At 44.4% G+C, this 25,589-nt stretch overlaps 1 protein-coding gene across 1 annotated transcript; it reads right to left on the bottom strand.

Moving 5' to 3' along the window:
* Nucleotides 1–23,842, bottom strand: LOC311128374 (uncharacterized protein). The gene is made up of 10 exons (XM_084160490.1): nucleotides 23,665–23,842; nucleotides 22,643–23,028; nucleotides 18,554–18,614; nucleotides 17,687–18,001; nucleotides 13,790–15,791; nucleotides 13,585–13,641; nucleotides 13,159–13,369; nucleotides 4,345–4,478; nucleotides 4,053–4,124; nucleotides 1–2,760 (listed from the first exon to the last, which is right to left on the bottom strand). Exons 1-10 carry the CDS (start codon nucleotides 23,765–23,767, stop codon nucleotides 2,490–2,492), a joined length of 3,612 nt encoding a protein of 1,203 aa, XP_084016616.1. The 5' UTR covers nucleotides 23,768–23,842; the 3' UTR covers nucleotides 1–2,489.
* Nucleotides 23,843–25,589: the final 1,747 nt, after the last annotated feature.

The raw sequence follows: 25,589 nt of genomic DNA, 5'->3' as shown, positions 1-25,589 counted from the left end.
ACATGAAAGATTGCTGCACACGCACAGAGAAGTTGAGTAAATGCTGTTTTAAGACGGGCCAGTTAGTGGCTCCATCTTTTGCTCAACATCATGTGGCATGGACTGATGTGGATTTTATGGATCATATAAAACATTTGTTTTTAAACTTCAGCTCTGAACTTTAACACAACATCTATAATATAATTGTTGCAATATAATATACTAGGTAGGGGGTTTAGCAGCAATAGGAATTAGGAAAATAACTACAGGTACGCAGCCCACACTCTCACTGTTATAAGCACGGGACCACTCAGTGCACGTTACTTGTAATCCTCAACCACTCTCATCCAATGGAAAATGGTTAGAGACAGGAGTTTTTCCTGACTATGTGACCACCTGAAAGATTCTGTGGGAAGGTCTCAATTGCATACTCCTCGCGTCGTCTACGCATCTCCTTCTCAAAACCCATTGGAGGAGAAGGTCAGAGGGGAGAACCCTCTGGCTTTCTCGTCCAATGGGTTTTGAGAAGGAGACGAGGAGAGAGGACACGAGGAGTATGCAATTGAGACCTTCCCACAGAATCTTTCAGGTGGTCACATGGTCAGGAATAATCCTGTCCCTAGAAATGTTCAGCAGCTATTAGAAGATGGGGACATATCACAGCCAGACAATTGAATAACCCTAACCTGTGACCACCCAGCATTAGAATACTGGGAGACAGACATGGTCAATGCTGTCAAAAGAGTCACTATGCAGAGGAGTTTGAAGTCTATGACAGTTTAAACAAAAAAAGGGCTGCCTACAAAAAAATCCACAAACACGTCACATATTTCATATGTCCAAAGGAAAATGATGCGCCAAAAATGAAAGCCAATCCACAGGAAGGAACCAATTCTGTGAATCCATAAAAATTCCAGTTTGTGATCAAAGATGAGGTCAATTTCTACGGAATGACCATTTCCATGGATACTGAGTCCTTTACAGTGAGCCAAGGGACTTAAACCGCCACTGTAGAGGCCTTTCGACCCAAAAGGTCCTCGTAGTACGACTGTGTAGCTAGGTCAGGGAAAAGCTAACTTTTTGGCTTAAGGGCCACATTGGGATTTCGAAATTCAATGGAGGGCCGCACAGATTTTTCTGGGACCGATTTGTTTGTGAAAATCAATTTGCGGGCCAGAACATTTTCAGTTATTTGGAAATATACAGGTCCATTATAATTTCTACATAGTATCTTGATTTAGACGATCAAGAGTGGCCTGAAGTATTTTTTCTAACCCAAAATAATCATTTTCATTTTATACTTTTATTACTCAAACCTCCCGTGGGCCAGATTGAATGGGCTCGTAGTTTGCCCTGATCTAGGTCCTCAACACTGAAGTAGAGATTAAGGTACCATCTATAGGAAATGCACATTTTCACATATCTGTATCGAATCATGTTCGCACATCAGATGGACCGGATGATGCACATCAGGTGAAAAAGAAGACTGTAAAGAAAAAGGTTGATGAAAAAGTCCATGATTAACAAATACTGCAAAATATACGTATTGTTTCACAATGATTCAGGATGGAAAATCCTCATCACTCAGTGCTCATCATCTAGATCCCAGTCGGGTTTTCAGGGGGATGTACTGAACTGATGCCCCCACATGTAGCATCTTTCCCAACAATGCATGAGGAGGTATAGAGGGACATGAGGCACCCATCCAAGGTGCTAATGGTGGTCAGTTACATCCATTCCTAAGGCCAGGCTAGCAGTGAGGGGAGTAAAGCTGCACAGATACCATTGGCTCCGTCAGAAACAGTTGTGTCCTCACAAGGTCCCGTTCAAAACAACAATTTATTGAGTTGATGAGAAATCTGAATGAGGTAAGGAAAGTGCTCAGGTATGGGTTGTCGAACTTGTCGTCCATGTGCTTGTGTAGTATACACGCGAGTGTTCACATGCGAAAGATCCATGAGTGTGTGAACGAACGTACACATCCAAGTATGAGTGCCCCAAATTCTCAGTTATCACAGTTTCAATTATAGTTCCTAAGAACAAAATAGTAATTGTTCAACCACTATTCATTATCGATCATAAAAATCATCTCTTTGCTGGATTGAGTTTACATTTCCATAAAGGCACGCATTAAGTAGATTTTTTTTCGAGCACTTCAAAGGCTGCCAGTTTTAAAACAAAACAACTGAATGTCTGGGCATTTCAAGGGCCCCGAAGTAGCAAAACCTAACACGATCATATAAATCTCTTTACACACTCGAATTATTAAAACACAATCCAGTTTCATAATCCTAATCAATTGACAAAACAAGCTGTCCAAAAACAGAGAATGATGAACTGGGTGCAATACATGTGTGTAGCATGTCACAAATGATACCCTGTTCCCTATATAATGTGCTACTTTTGACCCGATGGGCTTGGGTCAAAAGTAGAGCACTATATGATGAATAGGGTACCATTTATGAGAGTCTATGTATTTGGATGTAAAAGAGGGGGTATTGTGGGACTGCTCAGTCCTCCAGGCTTTGGCTGGTGAAGAAGTCCTCCAGCTCGCTCAGCCTCTCGATGAGCATGACATCCAGGTCGGCATCGTCAGGCCTCCCCCGCCGACCACGCCCCCTGGGGCCCTTTACACGCAGGGGCGCCATGTTGGCCCGGGCTTTGCGTTTGCGCGGCAGTGTGAAGTCAGGGAAGTCCAGCACGCGCTTCCTCTTCTGGTGGCCGATGCAGACCAGCGATCCGTTCTTCTCCTTGGGCTCCTCGAAGATGGTCTCCAGGCTCCTAGTATGGGAGAACAATATGATAAACCATATACTAGTGCTGAGAGATTAGTGCTTTTTGAGGTCGGTTTGATTCCGGTTATTTTTAAAAACATGAAATGCACTATGCATTATGTGGATTGAATGCTGTAACACAGAATAAAACAATTAATAAAAGTCCCATGATGGTAGTGACTGCCCATTACTGCTCATCACTTATGAATCATCATTTATTGACATTACTTTACTAAAATATTTCAGTTATGTATATTACATTTGTTTTATTTGATGTCGTTATTATTTCATTCCAAGTCATCATCTTATCTCTATAGAGCTGCTACCTATGCTGTCTGACAAAATCACTATTTTATAAGTTCTTCAAAGTAAATCGCTCTGGATAAGAGTGTCTGCTAAATGACGTAAATGTAAATAAGGCATACTTTTATGACTGCTGAACACCAACTATCAATCACTTAGATCATGTATTTTCAGGTAGAGATACCTCGCTAAGCAACTGCTCTCCTCTTGATTACACATTCTTCTGTCTCTTTTACATAACAGGCATAAAAGAAACACAGACCGGACAAGTAGACGCACAATGGATTATGGTCATTGTAGTTAATTACCTCGTTTTCTGCGCTAAACTACGAGCTCACAACAACAACAAAATAACTAAATGGAATTCAAATAATTGAACCAACATTGGTCAATGAGTTGTTTAAAAAACTAAAACTAACAGAAATTTCAGTTAACCGCTCAGCACTACAATATACTAAACAAAATGATAAACCATGTGATAAAGAATATCAAAGGTAAAATTACACTGAGATTAAGATTTTTCACATTAAAATGTATGCCAAACAAAAACCAATGATTTCAAAGTTTAACAAACCATACACCTCTATGTACAAGGACTACTTTTAACAATTTCCACAGAAATTTTTACAAAAACACATTTACAGGAAGAACTGTGCAGATACAAATTTTGGTAACAATACAACTCAGGGAGTTGTCAGGGAGTTGCATCTGCACAGTTTTTACAGTAAATGTTTTTTTATTTACTGTGTAAATTGTTCAAAGTAGTCATTGTGCATAGAGGTGTATGGTTTGTTAAACTTTGAAATCATTGGTTTTTGTTTGGCATACATTTTAAAGTGAAAAATGTGAGCCTCAGCGTAATTCCGTTAACGTGGAATTGCCCTATGCCTATTTTAACAGCCTATTGACTAACAACAAGCAGTTTCAATATACTGTGCATTGTCATGTTCTCCAACTTGAGGTACAGTTTGAATAATAAAAATGATGATGGATGACCTGTTGGGAGTGGGTGATTTGTAATTCTTGTTGGTGTAAATCTCCTCCAAGCTGAACTCCTTCTTCTTCAGTCTGATGGGATGTACACAAAAGAAAACATGTAAAACACAGTCAAGACACAGGAGGATAGTTGATTAAACTACTAGTAAGACACAATGGCCCAATTCACACATGCATCTTTTATCTTGACTTGAGCATTTACTATTGGCACTCTATGTGATCACATGAGCCTTGGTATTTCAATAATCCCATTGTTTTGTTAGTTACTGAGTTTTTAAAGGTTTTTCCTTACCTCTTTGGTTTGGGCAGGCCCATGGGAGTAAGGTTGTTGTCTGGTTTGGGAACAGTCTTCCGAATGCGGATCTGGGATACCCTCTTGTAGCGCTGGCCTGGCTGGGTCCCCACACTCGCATCATACAGACCTCCCTGCAGAACAAAAGAAAGAAAAAGTGAGCAAGATCACAGAAACAGAAAATAATTGTATTTGAATAATATGGCAAAGAACATATTACAACTAGCTGGATTGCAAGAGTTTGTGTTCAGACAATGGAAGAGGTGCTTCCTTGAAAAATAATGACGCCCACAGGGAATAAAATACAAAAGTCACTCTGTGGATCAAATGAGCATCCTCATTAGTCAACATCAAAATGGTGTTCCAACTGTCACACAACATTCATCAGCCCCCTTAGGACCAGGACTAGACTGCAGGGACTGCAACTAAGAATTAGCTCAATGGCTCAAATCTGGTGGAATGTTTGTTGTGCATGAGCCCTATAAATTGTAAGGATTGCACAAAATCAGAGCCACACCTACAAGTAACTGCCAAAATAAAGGAAACACTTGAGTAAATGAGGGATACAAAGTATATTGAAAGCAGGTGCTTCCACACAAGTGTGGTTCCTGAGTTAATTAAGCAATCAACAACAAAAATTCTGGGCGGACCATTATTTTGGCTACCATGGCTATGTCCCCTTAGGTTGACAATGCCCCCATCCACAGGGCAGGAGTAGTCACTGAATGGTTTGATGAGAATGAAAACGGCGTAAACCATATGCCATGGCTGTCTCAGTCACCAGATCTCAACCCAATTGAACACTTATGGGAGATTCTGGAGCGGCACCTGAGACAGTGTTTTCCACCACCATCAACAAAACACCAAATGATGGAAATTCTTGTGGAAGAATAGTATGTAGGGATGTGCATCTCTTCTTTCATATGCATCTGTTTTGATGGCACAGACTGGAATATATTCCGAGATTCATCCAATGGCATTGAGGAGTATACCACCTCAGTCACCGGCTTCATCAATAAGTGCATTGACGACGTCGTCCCCACAGCGACCGTACGTACATATCCCAAACAGAAGCCATGGATTACAGGCAACATCCGCACCGAGCTAAAGGCTAGAGCTGCCGCTTTCAAGGAGCGGGACAATAATCCGGACACATATAAGAAATCCCGCTATGCCCTCAAACGAACCATCAAACAGGCAAAGCGTCAATACAGGACTAAGATTGAATCTTACTACACTGGCTCTGACGCTCATCGGATGTGGCAGGGCTTGCAAACTATTACGGACTACAAAGGGAAACCCAGCCGCGAGCTGCCCAGTGATGCGAGCCTACCAGATGAGCTAAATGCCTTTTATGCTTCCTAAATGCCTTTTATGCTCGCTTCGAGGCAAGCAACACTGAAGCATGCATGAGAGCACCAGCTGTTCCGGACGACTTTGTGATCATGCTTTCTGTAGCCGATGTGAGCAAGATCTTTAAACAGGTCAACATTCACAAGGCCGCGGGGCCAGACGGATTACCAGGGCGTGTACTCAGAGCATGTGCAGACCAACTGGCAAGTATCTTCACTGACATTTTCAATCTCTCCCTGACAGTCTGTAATACCTACATGTTTCAAGCAGACCACCATAGTCCCTGTGCCCAAGATTGCGAAGGTAACCTGCCTAAATGACTACCGCACCGTGGCACTCACGTCGGTAGCCATGAAGTGCTTTGAAAGACTGGTCATGGCTCACATCAACACCATCATCCCAGAAACCCTAGACCCACTCCAATTCGCATAACGCCCCAACAGATCCACACATGATGCAATCTCAATCGCACTCCACACTGCCCTTTCCCACCTGGACAAAAGGAACACCTATGTGAGAATGCTGTTCATTGACTACAGCTCAGCGTTCAACACCAGAGTGCCCACAAAGCTCATCACTAAGCTAAGGACCCTGGAACTAAACACCTCCCTCTGCAACTGGATCCTGGACTTCCTGACGGGCCGCCCCAAGGTGGTAAGGGTAGGCAGCAACATCTGCCACCCTGATTCTTAACACCGGGGCCCCTCAGGGGTGCGTGCTTAGTCCACTCCTGTACTCCCTGTTCACCCACAACTCCAACACCATCATTAAGTTTGCTGACGACACAACAGTGGTTGGTAGGCCTGATCACCGACAACGATGAGACAGCCTATAGGGAGGAGGTCAGAGACCTGGCAGTGTGGTGCCAGGACAACAACCTCTCCCTCAATGTGAGCAAGACAAAGGAGCTGATCGTGGACTGCAAGAAAAGGAGGGCCGAACAGGCCCCCATTAACATTGACGGGGCTGTAGTGGAGCGGGTCGAGTTTCAAGTTCCTTGGTGTCCACATCATCAACAAACTATCATGGTCCAAACACACCAAGACAGTCATGAAGAGGGCAAGACAACACCTTTTCCCTCTCAGGAGACTGAAAATATTTGGCATGGGTCCCCAGATCCTCAAAAGGTTCTACAGCTGCACCATCGAGATTATCATGACCAGTTGCATCACCGCCTGGAATGGCAACTGCTCGGCATCCGACCGTACTACAGAGGGTAGTGCGTACGGCCCAATACATCACTGGGGCCAAGCTTCCTGCCATCCAAGACCTACAGTGGGGGAAAAAAGTATTTAGTCAGCCACCAATTGTGCAAGTTCTCCCACTTAAAAAGATGAGAGGCCTGTAATTTTCATCATAGGTACACGTCAACTATGACAGACAAAATGAGAAAAAAAATCCCAGAAAATCACATTGTAGGATTTTTTATGAATTTATTTGCAAATTATGGTGGAAAATAAGTATTTGGTCAATAACAAAAGTTTCTCAATACTTTGTTATATACCCTTTGTTGGCAATGACACAGGTCAAACGTTTTCTGTAAGTCTTCACACACTGTTGCTGGTATTTTGGCCCATTCCTCCATGCAGATCTCCTCTAGAGCAATGATGTTTTGGGGCTGTCGCTGGGCAACACGGACTTTCAACTCCCTCCAAAGATTTTCTATGGGGTTGAGATCTGGAGACTGGCTAGGCCACTCCAGGACCTTGAAATGCTTCTTACGAAGCCACTCCTTCGTTGCCCGGGCGGTGTGTTTGGGATCATTGTCATGCTGAAAGACCCAGCCACGTTTCATCTTCAATGCCCTTGCTGATGGAAGGAGGTTTTCACTCAAAATCTCACGATACATGGCCCCATTCATTCTTTCCTTTACACGGATCAGTCGTCCTGGTCCCTTTGCAGAAAAACAGCCCCAAAGCATGATGTTTCCACCCCCATGCTTCACAGTAGGTATGGTGTTCTTTGGATGCAACTCAGCATTCTTTGTCCTCCAAACACGACGAGTTGAGTTTTTACCAAAAAGTTATATTTTGGTTTCATCTGACATTCTCCCAATCCTCTTCTGGATCATCAAAACGCACTCTAGCAAACTTCAGACGGGCCTGGACATGTACTGGCTTAAGCAGGGGGACACGTCTGGCACTGCAGGATTTGAGTCCCTGGCGGCGTAGTGTGTTACTGATGGTAGGCTTTGTTACTTTGGTCCCAGCTCTCTGCAGGTCATTCACTAGGTCCCCCCGTGTGGTTCTGGGATTTTTGCTCACCGTTCTTGTGATCATTTTGACCCCACGGGGTGAGATCTTGCGTGGAGCCCCAGATCGAGGGAGATTATCAGTGGTCTTGTATGTCTTCCATTTCCTAATAATTGCTCCCACAGTTGATTTCTTCAAACCAAGCTGCTTACCTATTGCAGATTCAGTCTTCCCAGCCTGGTGCAGGTCTACAATTTTGTTTCTGGTGTCCTTTGACAGCTCTTTGGTCTTGGCCATAGTGGAGTTTGGAGTGTGACTGTTTGAGGTTGTGGACAGGTGTCTTTTATACTGATAACAAGTTCAAACAGGTGCCATTAATACAGGTAACGAGTGGAGGACAGAGGAGCCTCTTAAAGAAGTTGTTACAGGTCTGTGAGAGCCAGAGATCTTGCTTGTTTGTAGGTGACCAAATACTTATTTTCCACCATAAATTCATTAAAAATCCTACAATGTGATTTTCTGGATTTTCTTTTCTCATTTTGTCTGTCATAGTTGACGTGTACCTATGATGAAAATTACAGGCCTCTCTCATCTTTTTAAGTGGGAGAACTTGCACAATTGGTGGCTGACTAAATACTTTCCCCCCCCCACTGTATATACTAGGCGGTGTCAGAGGAAGGCCCAAAAAATTATCAAAGACTCCAGTCACCCAAGTCATAGACTGTTCTCTCTGCTACCGCACGGCAAGCGGGACCGGTGCGCCAAGTCTATATCCAAAAGGCTCCTTAACAGCTTCTATCCCCAAGCCATAAGACTGCTGAAGAATTAAACAAATGGCCACCCGGACTATTTACATTGACCCCCCCCCCCTTTCTTTTTACACTGCTGCTACTCACTTTGTATTATTTATGCATAGTCACTTTACCCCTACCTACATGTACAAATTACCTCGACTAACCTGTACCTCTGCACATTGACTCGGTTACGGTACCCCCTGTATATAGCCTCGTTATTGTTATGTAATCTTATTTTATTACTTTTTATTTTATTTTATACTTTTGTTCATTTAGCAAATATTTTCTTAACTCTATTTCTTGAACTGCATTGCTGGTTAAGGGCTTGTAAGTAAGCATTTCACGGTAAGGTCTACACATGTTGTATTCGGCGCATGTGACTAATACATTGTGATTTAAGATACATGGGCTCCGATACAATACAGGAACTATACGTTTTCGTCTGGAACAATTCAGTGCGATTTGGTTTTATTAGGGGAATGAATTGATGTGATTCGGATCGATACAATACAATTCCATGCACAATTTTTTTTTGCATAAACACATTCATTTTCAATTTTTATCTGCTGCTGATGGGAGCTCAGGAGCTGGGCCTCCGAGCTGGATCTGTCTGAGATTACTTCTCTAAGCAGAGTGGCCCTCAGTGTGTGTGTGTGTCTCAATGTCAATGGTGTGTGTAGGTACCTGAGCTGAACCATCGGGAAGCATCTACCACCCCACTTTCAGATTAGGGGTGGGGGCAATTTATGCTTTTTGTCCCCCTACTTTTTATCTGAAATCACCCACTGATTAACTTGTCATTTTTGCAGATAAAAAAATGTTGTGAGTTGGTACTATGACAATACTAATCTTTACAAATTAGAATAGCATTTAGCCAATTAATATACTGCAGCTTTGGATTTTACCCAGTCTCAAAAGTAAATGGTTTACACAGTTTGGAATTTTATGGAGAGTTTCTCCCACTCCAACCAATGAATGCTACCATGCACAGCTCCAAAAAAGTATTGCTGTCGTTTATGAAATTACGCTGTTCATGTAGAAATGACCAAATACACTTGCGTCCACTCCGGTAGGCTACACAACTCAGATAAAACAAAACTTTCTACAGCGCATTTGGTAACATTTAGTTGAATTACAATTAGTTGAGTGACAATCAAATTACATTGCTTGTCACTCAACTAAGCCTATGATTTGACATTGTGAAAAGCCATTTTACAAACATCTGAATGCTGAAGGTGCTGCGAATAGCCTATTAGAACAGGGATAAGCCTACCTCTCGTTGGCGTGAGCAGCTGTCTCTCCCGCACTATGCATACAGTTATCTGACATTCATACGCAGTTACACACATTCAAGTTCGATAGGCTACTGAACTGAAGGAAAGGACGCATCAATTCACTCACAACAGATGAGGTATTTTCAGAATAAAACTGAGTAAAAAAATCAGGGATTGGTAACTTTTGAATCGGTTTTCTGACCGATGCATGCTTCATTTGGATCGGTTTGGGCTCTCGGGGATCGAAGCATTCATATCTTAAACATTTGAACCGAAGACCAATGGGTATTGATGAATAGTGAATCGTTACATCCCTAACATTGTCACATCCCTCCAATAGAGTTTCAGACACTTTCAGAATCTATGCCAAGCAGTGGAGGCTGCTGAGGGAAGGATGGCTCATTGTAATGGCTGGAATGGAGTGAATGGAATGGTATCAACCACATGGAAACATAGCCGTGGGAAGTAGGGGTGCTGCAGCAACCCATGAAAAATCAGAACCCACAAACATCTTCCCGCAGCTATGCATTTAAACCACGTTTGACACCATTCCATTGACTCCATTCCAGCCATTTATGAGCCGCACTCCCTCAGGAGCCACCACTGATGCCAAGGTGCATTAACCTTTACGGGATCGGTGTCCCGTATACGGGACGGTTGAGCTAACGTGCGCTAATGTGATTAGCATGACTGTTGTAAGTAACAGCAAACTTTCCAGGACATACATGTCTTATATGTGCAGAAAGCTTAAATTCTTGTTAATCTAACTGCACTGTCCAATTTACAGTAGCTATTACAGTGAAAAAATACCATGCTATTGTTTGAGGAGTGTGCACAACAACAAAATACTTATCATGGCAACTGGTTTGATACATTCACCTCTGAAGGTAAATAATGTACTTGCATTCAGTAATCTTGCTCTGATTTGTCATCCTAAGGGTCCCAGAGATAAAATGTAGCATAGTTTTGTTTGATAAAATCCATTTTTATATTCAAATGTAGGAACTGGGTTCTACAGTTTGAACCCCTGCAGTCTCTGGCTCCACACCCACCCCGCCCGGCCATCTAGATGTGAGAAAGTTAGTGTATAAGCTAATGATCCATCATGTATGACATTCCTGGGAGTGTGTAAACTTACATTTTGTATTACCATATCATTTTTGTATGTTCTCTATAGTCATGTACATTTTTTACATTTTAGTCATTTAGCAGACGCTCTTATCCAGACCGACTTACAGATAGTGAGTGCATACATTTTCATACTGGCCCACCGTGGGAAACGAACCCACAACCCTGGTGTTGCAAGCGCCATGCTCAACCAACTGAGCTACACGGGCCTACATGTACTTGAAAATGTATCAATTGACCAATTCTGAACATTTGGGCAGACTTGATACAAAATAGTCCAGTATTGCAATGCTTCACAATGCCACTGTACTGTCTTTGGTGAAGCCCTTTCTCTCCTCACCAGCATCTAAATGCACGCTCTAAGCGGAGATGCTTGTGTGAAGGATCTTTATTAAGAATATTTGTAGTAGTAATAATTTGTCATTCAGTAATTCATTTGTCTGGAATTCCTGAATCAGGTAGTAGTAAAAATGTGTCATACAGTAAATAATTTGTCTGGATTTCTTGAATCAGAAATGCCCTAAACTAAACTGTTGTTCTGGTCTGTCCTCTGTCGCGGTTATGCCGAAGGTGAGCACAGGTGGTGTCTAGATGCATGGAAAGGATAATTTGACCAAGAACAGTGTGAACCTCAACCCCCACCCCACCCCTAACCGGCTGAAGCAATGGCGACAACGGCGTTCAGTACGGTCCGAGCCAGCAACCTGTACACAGCATCCAGTCAAAGCTATCAACTGCCTTTTCTCACATGCCTTTTCTCTCAGGAGTGTGACATGAGTCCACATGGAGTGAGCATGGAGAGAGATCCATGTCCCCTTAGCAGAAAAACACCCCCAAAGCATAATGTTTCCACCTCCATGTTTGACGGTGGGGATGGTGTTCTTGGGGTCATAGGCAGCATTCCTCCTCCTCCAAACACGGCGAGTTGAGTTGATGCCAAAGAGCTCGATTTTGGTCTCATCTGACCACAACACTTTCACCCAGTTCTCCTCTGAATCATTCAGATATTCATTGGCAAACTTCAGGCGGCCCTGTATATGTGATTTCTTGAGCAGGGGAACCTTGCGGGCGCTGCAGGATTTCAGTCCTTCACGGCGTAGTGTGTTACCAGTTGTTTTCTTGGTGACTATGGTCCCAGCTGATCATTGACAAGACCCTCCCGTGTAGTTCTCCTCACCGTTCTCATGATCATTGCAACTCCACGAGGTGAGATCTTGCATGGAGCCCCAGGCCGAGGGAGATTGACAGTTCTTTTGTGTTTCTTCCATTTGCGAATAATCGCACCAACTGTTGTCACCTTCTCACCAAGCTGCTTGGCGATGGTCTTGTAGCCCATTTGGAGAGCTCTTTGGTCTTGGACATGGTGGAGAGTTTGGAATCTGATTGATTGATTGTTTCTGTGGACAGGTGTCTTTTATACAGGTAACAAGCTGAGATTAGGAGCACTCCCTTTAAGAGTGTGCTCCTAATCTCAGCGCGTTACCTGTATAAAAGACACCTGGGAGCCAGAAATCTTTGATTGAGAGGGGTCAAATACTTATTTCCCTCATTAAAATGCAAATCAATTTATAACATTTTTGACATGCGTTTTTCTGGATTTTTTTGTTGTTATTCTGTCTCTCACTGTTCAAATAAACCTACAATTAAAATAAATTATAGACTGATCATGTCTTTGTCAGTGGGCAAACGTGCAAAATCAGCAGGGGATCAAATACTTTTTTCCCTCACTGTATATAAGGGAACTAAACGGGACTGCCCCATTAGAGCTCCTGACAGACATTCACTATGGTGCATCAAGTTTGTTGGAACCTCTCCAGCGCGCTGATAATAAAGAATGATTCATTTAAGATTGACATAGTGTCCCTGTGTAAGAATTTCCACGACACTTGTGATTGGCCAGCATGTGCATGCCATGCAGAGTGAGAGAGACCCACGAGCAAATGCGGCCCCTCATGATGGGTTCCCCCATCCAAGTTGCCCATCCCTGATCTAGTCTGTATAGTACAATCAAACAAAGTCCATTCTAAGACTATTGTGTATGATATTTACAGTCACTGTACATGCCAGGCTCACCTCTCTGGATGGGCTGCGGCCATGCCCATGCAGACCGGGGTATTTGACGTTGGCACTGGCGATAGCTAAGCTGGGCACAGGCTCGGGCTGGTTATCCAGACGCATGGTCTTGGGGCTGTGGCTATGACTTGTCTTGGGGCTGGAAAGGGCCCGCTCTGGGGTGAATCTGACCCTACGTCGCCGTGTGGGTGGGAAGGTGAGAGACATACTGCTGAGCGGAAAACAGGATGGAGACACATAGTTAGTGATGATATTCAATAATAGGCATAGGTTGTGCATCACTTCAATATGCTGTTTATGCTTTGAGATGCCACTGACAACAGCCGTAACAGATGTAATGTAGTCAGCCCATATTCGTTTGCCAATCAATTATTACATTTGCATTTCATGGACATTCAATACTGCCACGTCTAGATGTCTGCTCACCTTGCTGTGCTAGAATTTCTGACAGAGGTAGCCTCTTGACTGCATGATTGAGCATAACTGCAATTACAAACAAGCAAGCAAGCAAACAAGAAATCAGCAGAATTTCTTCAAATGTTTACTATAATAAGTATATCTTTATTTTCTCTATTAACATAGAGCCATTTTCATAAGTCATTAACACATGAAAATGACTATCAATACTGACCTGTGGTCATTGTCCAGGCCAGGAGGGCCTGTGTAGTCCTTGAGGGGAGGATACATGTACTTCTTCCGTGACTCTATAATCTGAAACATCACCGTCTCCACTGCTGTGGCCGACAGCTTCATGAGGGGCGTGGGGCGCTTATGTCTGAACCAGCGGCGGAAGGAGGCGGAGGAGGATGCGGCCAGCACGGTGCTCAGACCCCCCTTGGAGAGCTTGGAGAAGCCCATCTGACTGAAGAGGGACATGGGGAACTGGCCTGTGGCGTCGAAGAGGCCGCGCTGCAGGGTGGACATGTCTCGGTCCAGGACCTTGCTGCTACAGCAGGAGGAGGAGAAGTTCTGGGCTAGGGGCCCCAGCTGCAGGGGGGAGAGAGGCAAGACTGGGCTGCCCAGAATCACCAGGGGCTGCCAGTGGTGCTGCGACGTCTCCTCCTCCAGCTCCGGGAGAGACATGGCTAGAGCGCCGCTAGTGCTGCGAACGCCTTTCAGCAGCCGCTTCTTACAGGAGGGCCGGTCCTTATTCCAGTGGTTCTTGAGCTTGGAGTTGAAGAAGCGCGGGAGGTTCCCCCGTCTGCTTTGACCACCATCCGGGGGTGAGGGGAGCTCCGGGGAAGGACTGGAAGGTACGAGCTGGCTGGCTGTGTCCGACAGCTGGAGCAGGAGGGCCTGGCCTTGGTGGTGGATGGATCTAACACCAACCATGAGAGATGTATTAGAGCCATTTCGGGGAGAGGAGAGCTTGGAGACTATGGAGGAGTCTAGAGAGGGGCTGGTAGAGTGGAAGGGCAGGAGGGATCGATCCGTGGCTTGTTTGCCCTTCTGAGGGTCCATGTAGCCAGACATGGGTGGGGAGGGCAGAGGGGACCGGGAATAGGATGCAAAGACTGAACCTGATGACGCTCTGTCTGGAGACTTCAGCTGGGCGTGGGACAATGGAGAGTGTTGCTGATGGGGAGGTATGGTAAAGTTTAGAGTCTGATTTTCTCGCCCACCATATGACACCCTCATACCCTCTACAAACCGCTTGTGTTGTTGACTCTGCTGCCTCTCCTCGGCTGCCTCCCTGCCAACACCAACCTGCGGTTGGTCCTGTATCTGGGTGGAGAAGCTACTCTTGACGGACATGGTGGCGGTGGAGTTAAACTCACCGACCAAGTGTGCCTTAGCTTCCCTCTTGTTCCGCCTCTTCCTCTCAGGCTTCCGGTCTTTCTCTGTCTCTTTGGAGGACTGAGCGTAGGCCGTGTGGTCAGTGCGAGGTGGGCTGGTGATCCTAAGCTGGACATTAGTTGGAGCAGGAGCTATTCTGCCCGTGTGCTCAGAACCAGATGACCCTACGACTTTAACGGAATGTGGCGACAGAGAGCAAGCTCCTATAGGGCTCAACTGGACCCCCTCAGGAAATGCAGCCATAGTCCTACCCTTACCCGTAAGTGGACACTTGGGGACCTCAGTGCTTTTGGACTGGCCTTGGGATTCAGTGGGGAAGTGTACATGAGGAGAGTGTGGATGTGTCTCCATACTCTCTCTCCTGTTCCCTTGAGTGTCCCCAGATTGTGCCTTCTGAGAAGGGGATGGAAGGGGCACTTCCTGGCTGTCACTAGATTCTGTGTCCACCAGGGCAGATTTGACCAACCAGGTGAGAGCGACCCGCCCCTTCTCGGCCGCCAGCTCCATGTCCAGATCCTCAAAGTCTGACACAGGGGAGTAGTTCCCCTGTATGCACCCCTCCGTGACCCCCTCAGACTGAGTTTTTCCCATGGAGAATAAAGACCGGCCTGACTCTGTTCTTCTCTTTTTCCCACCTAACCCCTCTTTGTGGTCACCGCTCTGGGCCGGACTGTGGCTGGGTGAATATGTTGTCGTCATCCTCCATTGACATCCAGTGACGCTCCCCTTGTCTAAATCTGTTCCTGAGGAGCCCATATTGCACGAAGGGTTTGGACTGTGTGGTAACAACTTGGTGAAGTCCACCTTCTCTTCTTTCAGCGCTCTTGGTTCCTTTCCTGTACCAACACAAGAAACCGAAACATTACTTACCAACAAAATAATCTTCAATCAAGTAGTTAAACACTGCAGCCATGCAACCACCTAGCCCAGGGTTCCCCAACTGGCAGCCTGCGGGCCAAATGGTATTATTTGGCCCCCCATGTTTTCTGAGTAAAAAAATATATAGATACATATATAAACTCAGCAAAAAATGAAACGTCCCTTTTCAAAGATAATTCGTAAAAATCCAAATAACTTCACAGATCTTCATTGTAAAGGGTTTAAACACTGTTTCCCATGCTTGTTCAATGAACCATAAACAATTAATGAACATGCACCTGTGGAATGGTCATTAAGACACTAACAGCTTACAGATGGTAGGCAATTAAGGTCACAGTTATGAACACTTAGGACACTAAAGAGGCCTTTCTACTGACTCTGAAAAACACCAAAAGAAAGATGCCCAGGGTCCCTGCTCATCTGTGTGAACATGCCTTAGGCATGCTGCAAGGAGGCATGAGGACTGCAGATGTGGCCAGGGCAATAAATTGCAATGTCCGTACAGGGAGACAGGACGGACAGCTGATCGTCCTCGCAGTCTCACCAGGGGTGATGGTCGGATTCGCGTTTATCGTCGAAGAAATGAGCGTTACACCGAGGCCTGTACTCTGGAGCGGGATCGATTTGGAGGTGGAGGGTCCGTCATGGTCTGGGGCGGTGTGTCACAGCATCGTCGGACTGAGCTTGTTGTCATTGCAGGCAATCTCAACGCTGTGCGTTACAGGGAAGACATTCTCCTCCCTCATGTGGTATCCTTCCTGCAGGCTCATCCTGACATGACCCTCCAGCATGACAATGCCACCAGCCATACTGCTCGTTCTGTGCGTGATTTCCTGCAAGACAGGAATGTCAGTGTTCTGCCATGGCCAGCGAAGAGCCCGGATCTCAATCCCATTGAGCATGTCTGGGACCTGTTGGATCGGAGGGTGAGGGCTAGGGCCATTCCCCCCAGAAATGTCCCAGAACTTGCAGGTGCCTTGGTGGAAGAGTGGGGTAACATCTCACAGCAAGAACTGGCAAATCTGGTGCAGTCCATGAGGAGATGCACTGCAGTACTTAATGCAGCTGGTGGCCACACCAGATACTGACTGTTACTTTTGACCCCCCCTTTGTTCAGGGACACATTATTCAATTTCTGTTAGTCACATGTCTGTGGAACTTGTTCAGTTTATGACTCAGTTGTTGAATCTTGTGTAAATATTTGTATGAACATAACATGTTAAGTTTGCTGAAAATAAACACAGTTGACAGTGAGAGGACGTTTCTTTTTTTGCTGAGTTAATTAATTTTTTTCATTGTTGCACATAAAAAAAGGTAAAAACACTAGGAAATTACCTCAAAGTGATTTTAATTTGAAAAATCTGTTCCCAAGTATTTCCACACATAATAGAGACACGTGATCGTATACAAATGTAAGCAAGGTTTGAAATTATTACGTTTTAGTCAAACATTATATCTGCTTGGGCTTCTTGCGGTTAATTTGCAGTCTAAAAATTATTTGTAATTATGTTCCGGCTCCCCCGACCATCCACTCAAGAATAAATATCATATACAAACGTAAGCAAGGTTTGAAATGATTATGTTTTAGTAAAATATTATGTAATTGTAATTATGTTCCAGACCCCTGACCATCCGCTCAATAGAAAAATTGTCCGGCGGCTGAATCTAGTTGATGATCCCTGACCTTTTACACCCTCTCACTAGTGTGTCAGTGTGACTAAACTCACAGATTCAAAACTATATAATCCACACTTTTAAAAATTACTTAATAAAATGTAACAGGGAGGCATGCACACACACACACATTTCAGCGTAGTGCCTTCTAATCCTTAGTGCGTCAACTTCAACTCACCCAGACCATGGAGAGGTGACAGGTCCTGTTTGGTGGCAGCGGCGGTCATCCCTCTTGCCAGCTGGCCCACCTGGGTGCTGAGCAGAGCCAGACTGTTGTCATGTGTGGTGCCCTGCTCACAGAGCTGCTCCATCCTCCTCTCCACCACCTCCAGACGCTGGCACAGGGAGCCGAGGGCCCCCGTCAGCAGCCGCTTCATCTCTGTCTGGTGGGCTTCCAGGCAGCGCTTCAGGGTCCCCAGCTGCTCTCCTGTGGGGCCAGCCGGGGGAGCAGGCTCAGGGGGGCACACCTGAGGCGGAGGAGGGGAGGTAGGCTCTGTGCACAGAACACAGTCACAGAGAGGGTGAGTGGGGACTGGGGAGGTTGGTTGTTAGGTTTGGGACACTTTGTTTCATCATTTCAACCGATCACTTCTCGCATGTTTCGGTCTGATAATTTAGATTGCTGCTGCCTCCTGTTAGCCTACAACTATGATAAATCAAACGGAGAGGATGTTTGCTAGCAAGATATAGCCTATCTAACAAGCGGGGAAGGGGTAGGTAAAAAAATATTAAATGCTGATGCGCATTCTTATTGAGTGACTGCAAACTTGTCTGCCCGTTGCAAGAAGTTGAGGACACACACACACACCCTTCGTGCGCTGCTCCTAATCTGAAGCTTTTTTGGTCTATAAACTTGCAGGGAGATAGGTATTTTGTAAACATTTACTTAGGCATATTAAAACATTCCGTGTTTTCTGATCACGAGTATCATCCGATCCGATTCGGCTATCAACTGTCAATTTACGGATACGATTACGAGTATGGCCAGGTTGGCAAACCCCTAGTTTCTATGCACAACAAACTGATATCCACAATTGTACATTACCTAGTTGTTTTGGATGAACCCAGACATTGCCTTTGTTGCCGGGTCTTTGAATGCCTTGGACCTGAAAATGACCACACACAAGTTTACACACGATCCAATACACAGACATGGGATACACATGCAGAAACATTAGCATATTCTAAGACAGGGTTCACCAACTGGAGGCCAGCGGGCTGGATTTGGCCCGCCTGTCTTTTTATTTGCCCCTCCAAGTTTTCTGAGCAAATAAATAAACACTACTGTTCAAAAGTTTGGGGTCACTTAGAAATGTCCTTGTTTTCGAAAGTAAAGCAATTTTTTTTTCCATTAAATAACATCAAATTGATCAGAAATACAGTGTAGACATTGTTAATGTTGTAAATGGCTATTGTAGCTGGAAACGGCAGATTTTTTATGGAAATCTACATAGGCGTACAGAGGCCCATTATCAGCAACAATCAGTCCTGTGTTCCAATGGCACGTTGTGTTTGCTAATCCAAGTTTATAATTTTAGAAGGCTAATTGATCATTAGAAAACCCTTTTGCAATTATGTTAGCACAGCTGAAAACTGTTGTACTGATTAAAGAAGCAATACAACTGGCCTTCTTGAGACTAGTTGAGTATCTGGAGCATCAGCAATTGTGGGTTCGATTACAGGCTCAAAATGGCCAGAAACTCAGTCTATTCTTGTTCTGAGAAATGAAGGCTATTCCATGCGAGAAATTGCCAAGAAACTGAAGATCTCGTACAACGCTGTGTACTACTCCCTTCACAGAACAGCGCAAACTGGCTCTAACCAGAATAGAAAGAGGAGTTGTATTTATTTTTATTTCACCTTTATTAACCAGGTAAGCCAGTTGAGAACAAGTTCTCATTTACAACTGCGACCTGGCCAAGATAAAGCAAAGCAGTGCGATAAAAACAACAACACAGTTACACATGGGATAAAACAAAACATACAGTTAATAACACAATATAAAATATATATACAGTGTGTGCAAATGTAGTAAGTTATGGAGGTAAGGCAATAAATAGGCCATAGTGCAAAATAATTACAATTTAGTATTAACAGAGTGGGAGGCCCCGGTGCACAACTGAGCAAGAGGACAAATACATTAGAGTGTCTAGTTTGAGAAACAGACGCCTCACAGGTCCTCACCTGGCAGCTTCATCAAATAGTACCTGCAAAACACCAGTCTCAACGTCAACAGTGAAGAGGCGTCTCTGGGATGCTGACCTTCTAGGCAGAGTTGCAAAGAAAAAGCCATATCTCAGACTGGCCAATAAAAATAAAAGATTAAGATGGGCAGTCAGATATGGCATTTTCTTTGCAACTCCGCCTAGAAGGTCAGCATCCCAGAGTCGCCTCTTCACTGTTGACGTTGAGACTGGTGTTTTGCAGGTACTATTTAATGAAGCTGCCAGTTGAGGACCTGTGAGGCTCCTGTTTCTCAAAGTAGACACTCTAATGTATTTGTCCTCTTGCTCAGTTGTGCAGCGGGGCCTCCCACTCCTCTTTCTATTCTGGTTAGAGCCAGTTTGCACTGTTCTGTGAAGGGAGTAGTACACAGCGTTGTACGAGATTTACATTTTTTACATTTTAGTGATTTAGCAGACGCCCTTATCCAGAGTGACTTACAGGAGCAATTAGGGTTAAGTGCCTTGCTTAAGGGCACAGACAGATTTTTCACCTAGTCGGCTCGGGGATTAGAACCAGCGACCTTTCGGTTACTGGCACAACGTTCTTACCCACTAAGCTACCTGCTGCCCTGAGATCTTCAGTTTCTTGGCAATTTCTCGCATAGAATAGCCTTCATTTCTCAGAACAAGAATAGACTGACGAGTTTCAGAAGAAAGTTATTTGTTTCTGGCCATTTTGAGCTTGTAATCGAACCCACAATTGCTGATGCTCCAGATACTCAACTAGTCTCAAAAAGGCCTGTTTTATTGCTTCTTTAATCAGCACAACAGTTTTCAGCTGTGCTAACATAATTGCAAAATGGTTTTCTAATGATCAATTAGCCTTTTAAAATGATACATTTGGATTAGCAAACACAACGTGCCATTGGAACACAGGACTGATGGTTGCTGATAACGGGCCTCTGTACACCTATGTAGATATTCCATTAAAAATCAGCCGTTTCCAGCTACAATAGCCATTTACAACATTAACAATGTCTACACTGTATTTCTGATAAATTTGATATTATTTTAAAATGGACATTTTTTTTTGCTTTTCTTTCAAAAACAAGGACATTTCTAAGTGACCCCAAACTTTTGAACGGTAGAGTATAAATATACACACACCACCAGCCAAAAGGTTGGACACACCTACTCATTCAAGGCTTTTTCTTTATTTTTACAATTATTTACATAGTAGAATAATAGTAAAGACATCAAAACTATGAAATAACACATTTGGAATCAAAGAAAGTGTTAAATATATTTGAGATTTTTCAAATAGCCACCCTTTGCCTTGATGACAGCTTTGCACACGCTTGCCATTCTCTCAACCAGCTTCATGAGGTAGTCACCTGGAATGCATTTCAATTAACAGGTGTGCCTTCTTAAAAGTTCATCAGTGGAATGTATTTCCTTCTTAATCTGTTTGAGCCAATCAGTTGTGTTGTGACAAGGTAGGGGGCATATATAGAAGATAGCCCTATTTGGTAAAAGACCAAGTCCATATTATGGCAAGAACAGCTCAAATAAGCAAAGAGAAATGACAGTCAATCATTCCTTTAAGACATTCAGGTCAGTCAATACGGAAAATGTCAAGAACTTTGAACGTTTCTTCAAGTGCAGTCGCAAAAACCATCAAGCGCTATGATGAAACTGGCTCTCATGAGGACCGCCACAGGAATGGAAGACCCAGAGTTACCTCTGCTGCAGAGGATATGTTCATTAGAGTTACCAGCCTCAGAAATTGCAGCCCAAATAAATGCTTCACAGAGTTCAAGTAACAGACACATCTCAACATCAACTGTTCAGAGGGGACTGTGTGAATCAGGCCTTCGTGGTTGAATAGCTGCAAAGAAACCACTATTAAAGGACACTAATAAGAAGAAGATACCTGCTTGGGCATTAGACTGGTGGAAATGTGTTCTTTGGTCTGGAGTCCAAATTGGAGATTTTTGGTTCTCCGCATGTGTAGTTCCCACTGTAAAGCATGGAGGAGGAGGTGTTATGGTGTGGGGGTGCTTTGCTGGTGACACTGTCAGTGATTTATTTAGAATTCAAGGCATACTTAACCAGCATGGCTACCACAGCATTCTGCAACAATACACCATCCCATCTGGTTTGGGCTTAGTGGGACTATCATTTGTTTTTCAACAGGACAATGACCAAACATCTCCAGGCTGTGTAAGGGCTATTTTACCAAGAAGGAGAGTGATGGAGTGCTGCATCAGATGACCTGGCCTCCAAAATCCCCCGACCTCAACCCAATTGAGATGGTTTGGGATGAGTCGGAAGGCAGAGTGAAGGAAAAGCAGCCAACAAGTGCTTAGCATATGTGGGAACTCCTTTCAAGACTGTTGGAAAAGCATTCCAGGTGAAGCTGGTTGAGAGAATGCCAAGAGTGTGCAAAACTGTCATCAAGGCAAAGGGTGGCTATTTGATTTGTTTAACACTTTTTTGGTTACTACATGATTCCATGTGTGTTATTTCATAGTTTTGATGTCTTCACTATTATTCTACAATGTAAAAAATAGTAAAAACTAAGAAAAACCCTTGAATTAGTAGGTGTGTCCAAACTTTTGACTGGTGCTGTACTTATATAATTTTTTGCATTTTCATTGTTGGACATGAGACTGTAAAAACACCAGGAAATCAGCTACAAGTGACTTCAATTTAATAAATATGCTGCCAATTATTCCCACGCATAATAGAGAGACACGTGATCGTATACAGATGTAAGCAAGGTTTGAAATGATTATGTTTTTGTCAAACATATCTGTTTGGGCTTCTTGTGGTTAATTTTCAGTCTAAAAATTATTGGTAATTATGGTCCAGCCCCCTCGACCATCCACTCAAGAAAATAAAAAATTGTCCCGCGGCTTAATCTAGTTGATGATCCCTGCACTAAGAACACCACACACATTCCCCACCTGGTCTGACACTTGTGTCTCTGTTCTTCTGAAGTCAGAAGAGCCTACAGTCCCATAGACAGGACCTCTCAGACTGGAGACTGAGCCCAAAGCCCTCTGCCTGTGCTCTGCCGGGGTCTGTCTCTCTTTCACACCAGAGTCCATCCCAAGAGTACTATCTCTAGCTCTGCTCTCTGCTGGTCTGTGAGACATAGTCACCAGAGGTCCTCCACCCTCCACAGCAGTCCTCTGGTCCTTGCTAGTCTCTCTGCACCCAGTGGCCAGTCGTTCATGGTACAGCTGGGAGAGAGAGGGGCATGGACCCACCGGACCCACCGACGTGGTGCCGGGCAGTTGCTGACCAACTCTTGGATCAACCGGAACAGAAGACAACATCATTACATGGGCTGAAGGGCCAGCGGAGCAGAGAGAGGGGACAAGAGGGATACTTGGGTCAGATTCCAGTTCAGATAATTGTATTGCCAATACAACATGTTTGATTAACCAAGAGATGCCCAGTTATTGAATGTAAGACATTATGATAGCTGGATAATGAACTACATTTAATCCCAAAGGTCACAAATCTACATTTTAAAATGTCTAAAATAAACATATTTCAATCTAATTCTTGCACGCAACCTAGAGGCTAATACCAAATCATTTATGTATTATTGCCCAGAGCAGTGTGATACATTTAGTTCATCTAGTCATCGTTACCTAACCCCACGCATAATCCCCGACTGCTACAACAAGTAAACTGGCTCGCTACACGCACGAGCTATCTTCTGTGGTTTGACAGATCGAATCTACTACTAGCATGACCAAAACAGACACCAAACATAATAGCGAGTCTGATCAGGCGTACACTCACTGCCTGGATTTCCAATACACTCTGCAATAGCACGACTGGCTACACTTTTTATACTATAACTATAAAGTAGCTAGCAACTGCGATCAAAACGTCTAAGGGCCTGTGCTACACGCCTCGCGCTTTGTTGAAGCATTTTAGCCGGTAGGTTTAGACAGTTGTGATAATAACCTACCTCGGTCAGAGCTCTGCGCCCAATGCGGATATGTGGCTTTACCAAACTTGCCCCAAGACGTGCCCAACAAATTCCTTGATAAAATTCCAGTTTGCTGTTCCATCCAGACGTCCCGTACTAATGATATCTAGTTCAGCTGCGCTTCCGGTGGAAGGCGAGTTTAGCTTTACATTTCAGACCCTACCCCCTTTGTAAACCAGTATACAGAAATGGTAAGAGGTCTCTTTAATATCTAGCTAACCGTATATTTGCAAAATAGTTATATCCTAACTTGGCAATGTTTCTTGGCAAGAAATACAGATCTGTTTACGAACAAATAACTAAATTAATCTCGCTCTAGGATCAGGTCGAGACAATTGGCATGATTGGATTGATCAAGCCTACTTCCTTTCGAAGGACTCAGCCATTGGCGCAGACCAGCCGGCTCGAGCACTTTTCTCCTCCCATTGGCGCATCGATGAGAAACTGCATTATGGGTTCCCAAAATAATGTACGTTATAGGCCTTGTTTGCATGACGTATTATTTACAATTTATATGTTTTAGACAGATCACAGACACACACAAAACCAGTGTTTTTTTCTTCTTCACAGTAGTTCTGACATCTTGCGTCTCCCGAGTGGCGCAGTGGTTGGTCTAAGGCACTGCATCGCAGTGCTAGCTGTGCCACTAGAGATCCTGGTTCGAATCCAGGCTCTTTCGTAGCCGGCCGCGACCGGGAGACCCATGCGACGGCGCACAATTGGCCCAGCGAATGGCCGGCAGGGATGTAGCTCAGTTGGTAGAGCATGGCGTTTGCAACGCCAGGGTTGTGGGTTCGATTCCCACGGGGGGCCAGTATGAAAAAAAATATATTTAAAAAATAATGAATGCACTCACTAACTGTAAGTCGCTCTGGATAAGAGCGTCTGCTAAAATGACTAAAATGTAAAAATCTTGGGGCCCATATCAATAAGATTATAAACTATTTTTGTTTGGCCCCCAACATAAAACAAAAATATGTAGGCCTAGCAAGGGGCCAGGGTTCCGGTCTAGAAGTACGGTTTCGACTGCTCCTACAGTTTTGCTTCAGTACCTGCCTAAATGATTACCGCCGCGTAGCACTCACGTCGGTAGCCATGAAGTGCTTTGAAAGGCTGGTCATGGCTCACATCAACACCATCATCCCAGAAACCCTAGACCCACTCCATTTCGTATACCGCCCCAACAGATCCACAGATGATGCAATCTCAATCACACTCCACACTGCCCTTTCCCACCTGGACAAAAGGAACACCTATGTGAGAATGCTGTTCATTGACTACAGCTCAGCGTTCAACACCATAGTGCCCACAAAGCTCATCACTAAGCTTAGGACCCTGGTACTAAACACCTCCCTCTGCAACTGGATCCTGGACTTCCTGACGGGCCACCCCCAGGTGGTAAGGGTAGGCAACAACACATCTGCCACGCTGATCCTCAACACTGGGGCCCCTCAGGGGTGCGTGCTTAGTCCCCTCCTGTACTCCCTGTTCACCCACGACTGCATGGCCAAGCACGACTTCAACACCATCATTAAGTTTGCTGAATACACAACAGTGGTAGGCCTGATCACCGACAACGATGAGACAGCCTATAGGGAGGAGGTCAGAGACCTGGAAGTGTGGTGCCAGGACAACAACTATCCCTCAATGTGAGCAATACAAAGGAGCTGATCGTGGACTACAGGAAAAGGAGGGCCGAACAGGCCCCCATTAACATCGATGGGGCTGTAGTGGAGCGGGTTGAGAGTTTCAAATTCCTTGGTGTCCACGTCACCAACGAACTATCATGGTCCAAACACACCAAGACAGTCGTGAAGAGGGCACGACAACACCTTTTCCCCTCAGGAGACTGAAAAGATTTGGCATAGGTCCCCAGATCCTCAAAAAGTTATACAGCTGCACCA

Source organism: Coregonus lavaretus, assembly GCF_964263955.1.
Source record: "Coregonus lavaretus genome assembly, chromosome: 4".
NCBI classification, from domain to species: Eukaryota; Metazoa; Chordata; class Actinopteri; order Salmoniformes; family Salmonidae; genus Coregonus; species Coregonus lavaretus.
The sequence above is the reverse complement of the archived record's forward strand: the minus strand, read 5'-3'. Positions and strand labels throughout refer to the sequence as shown.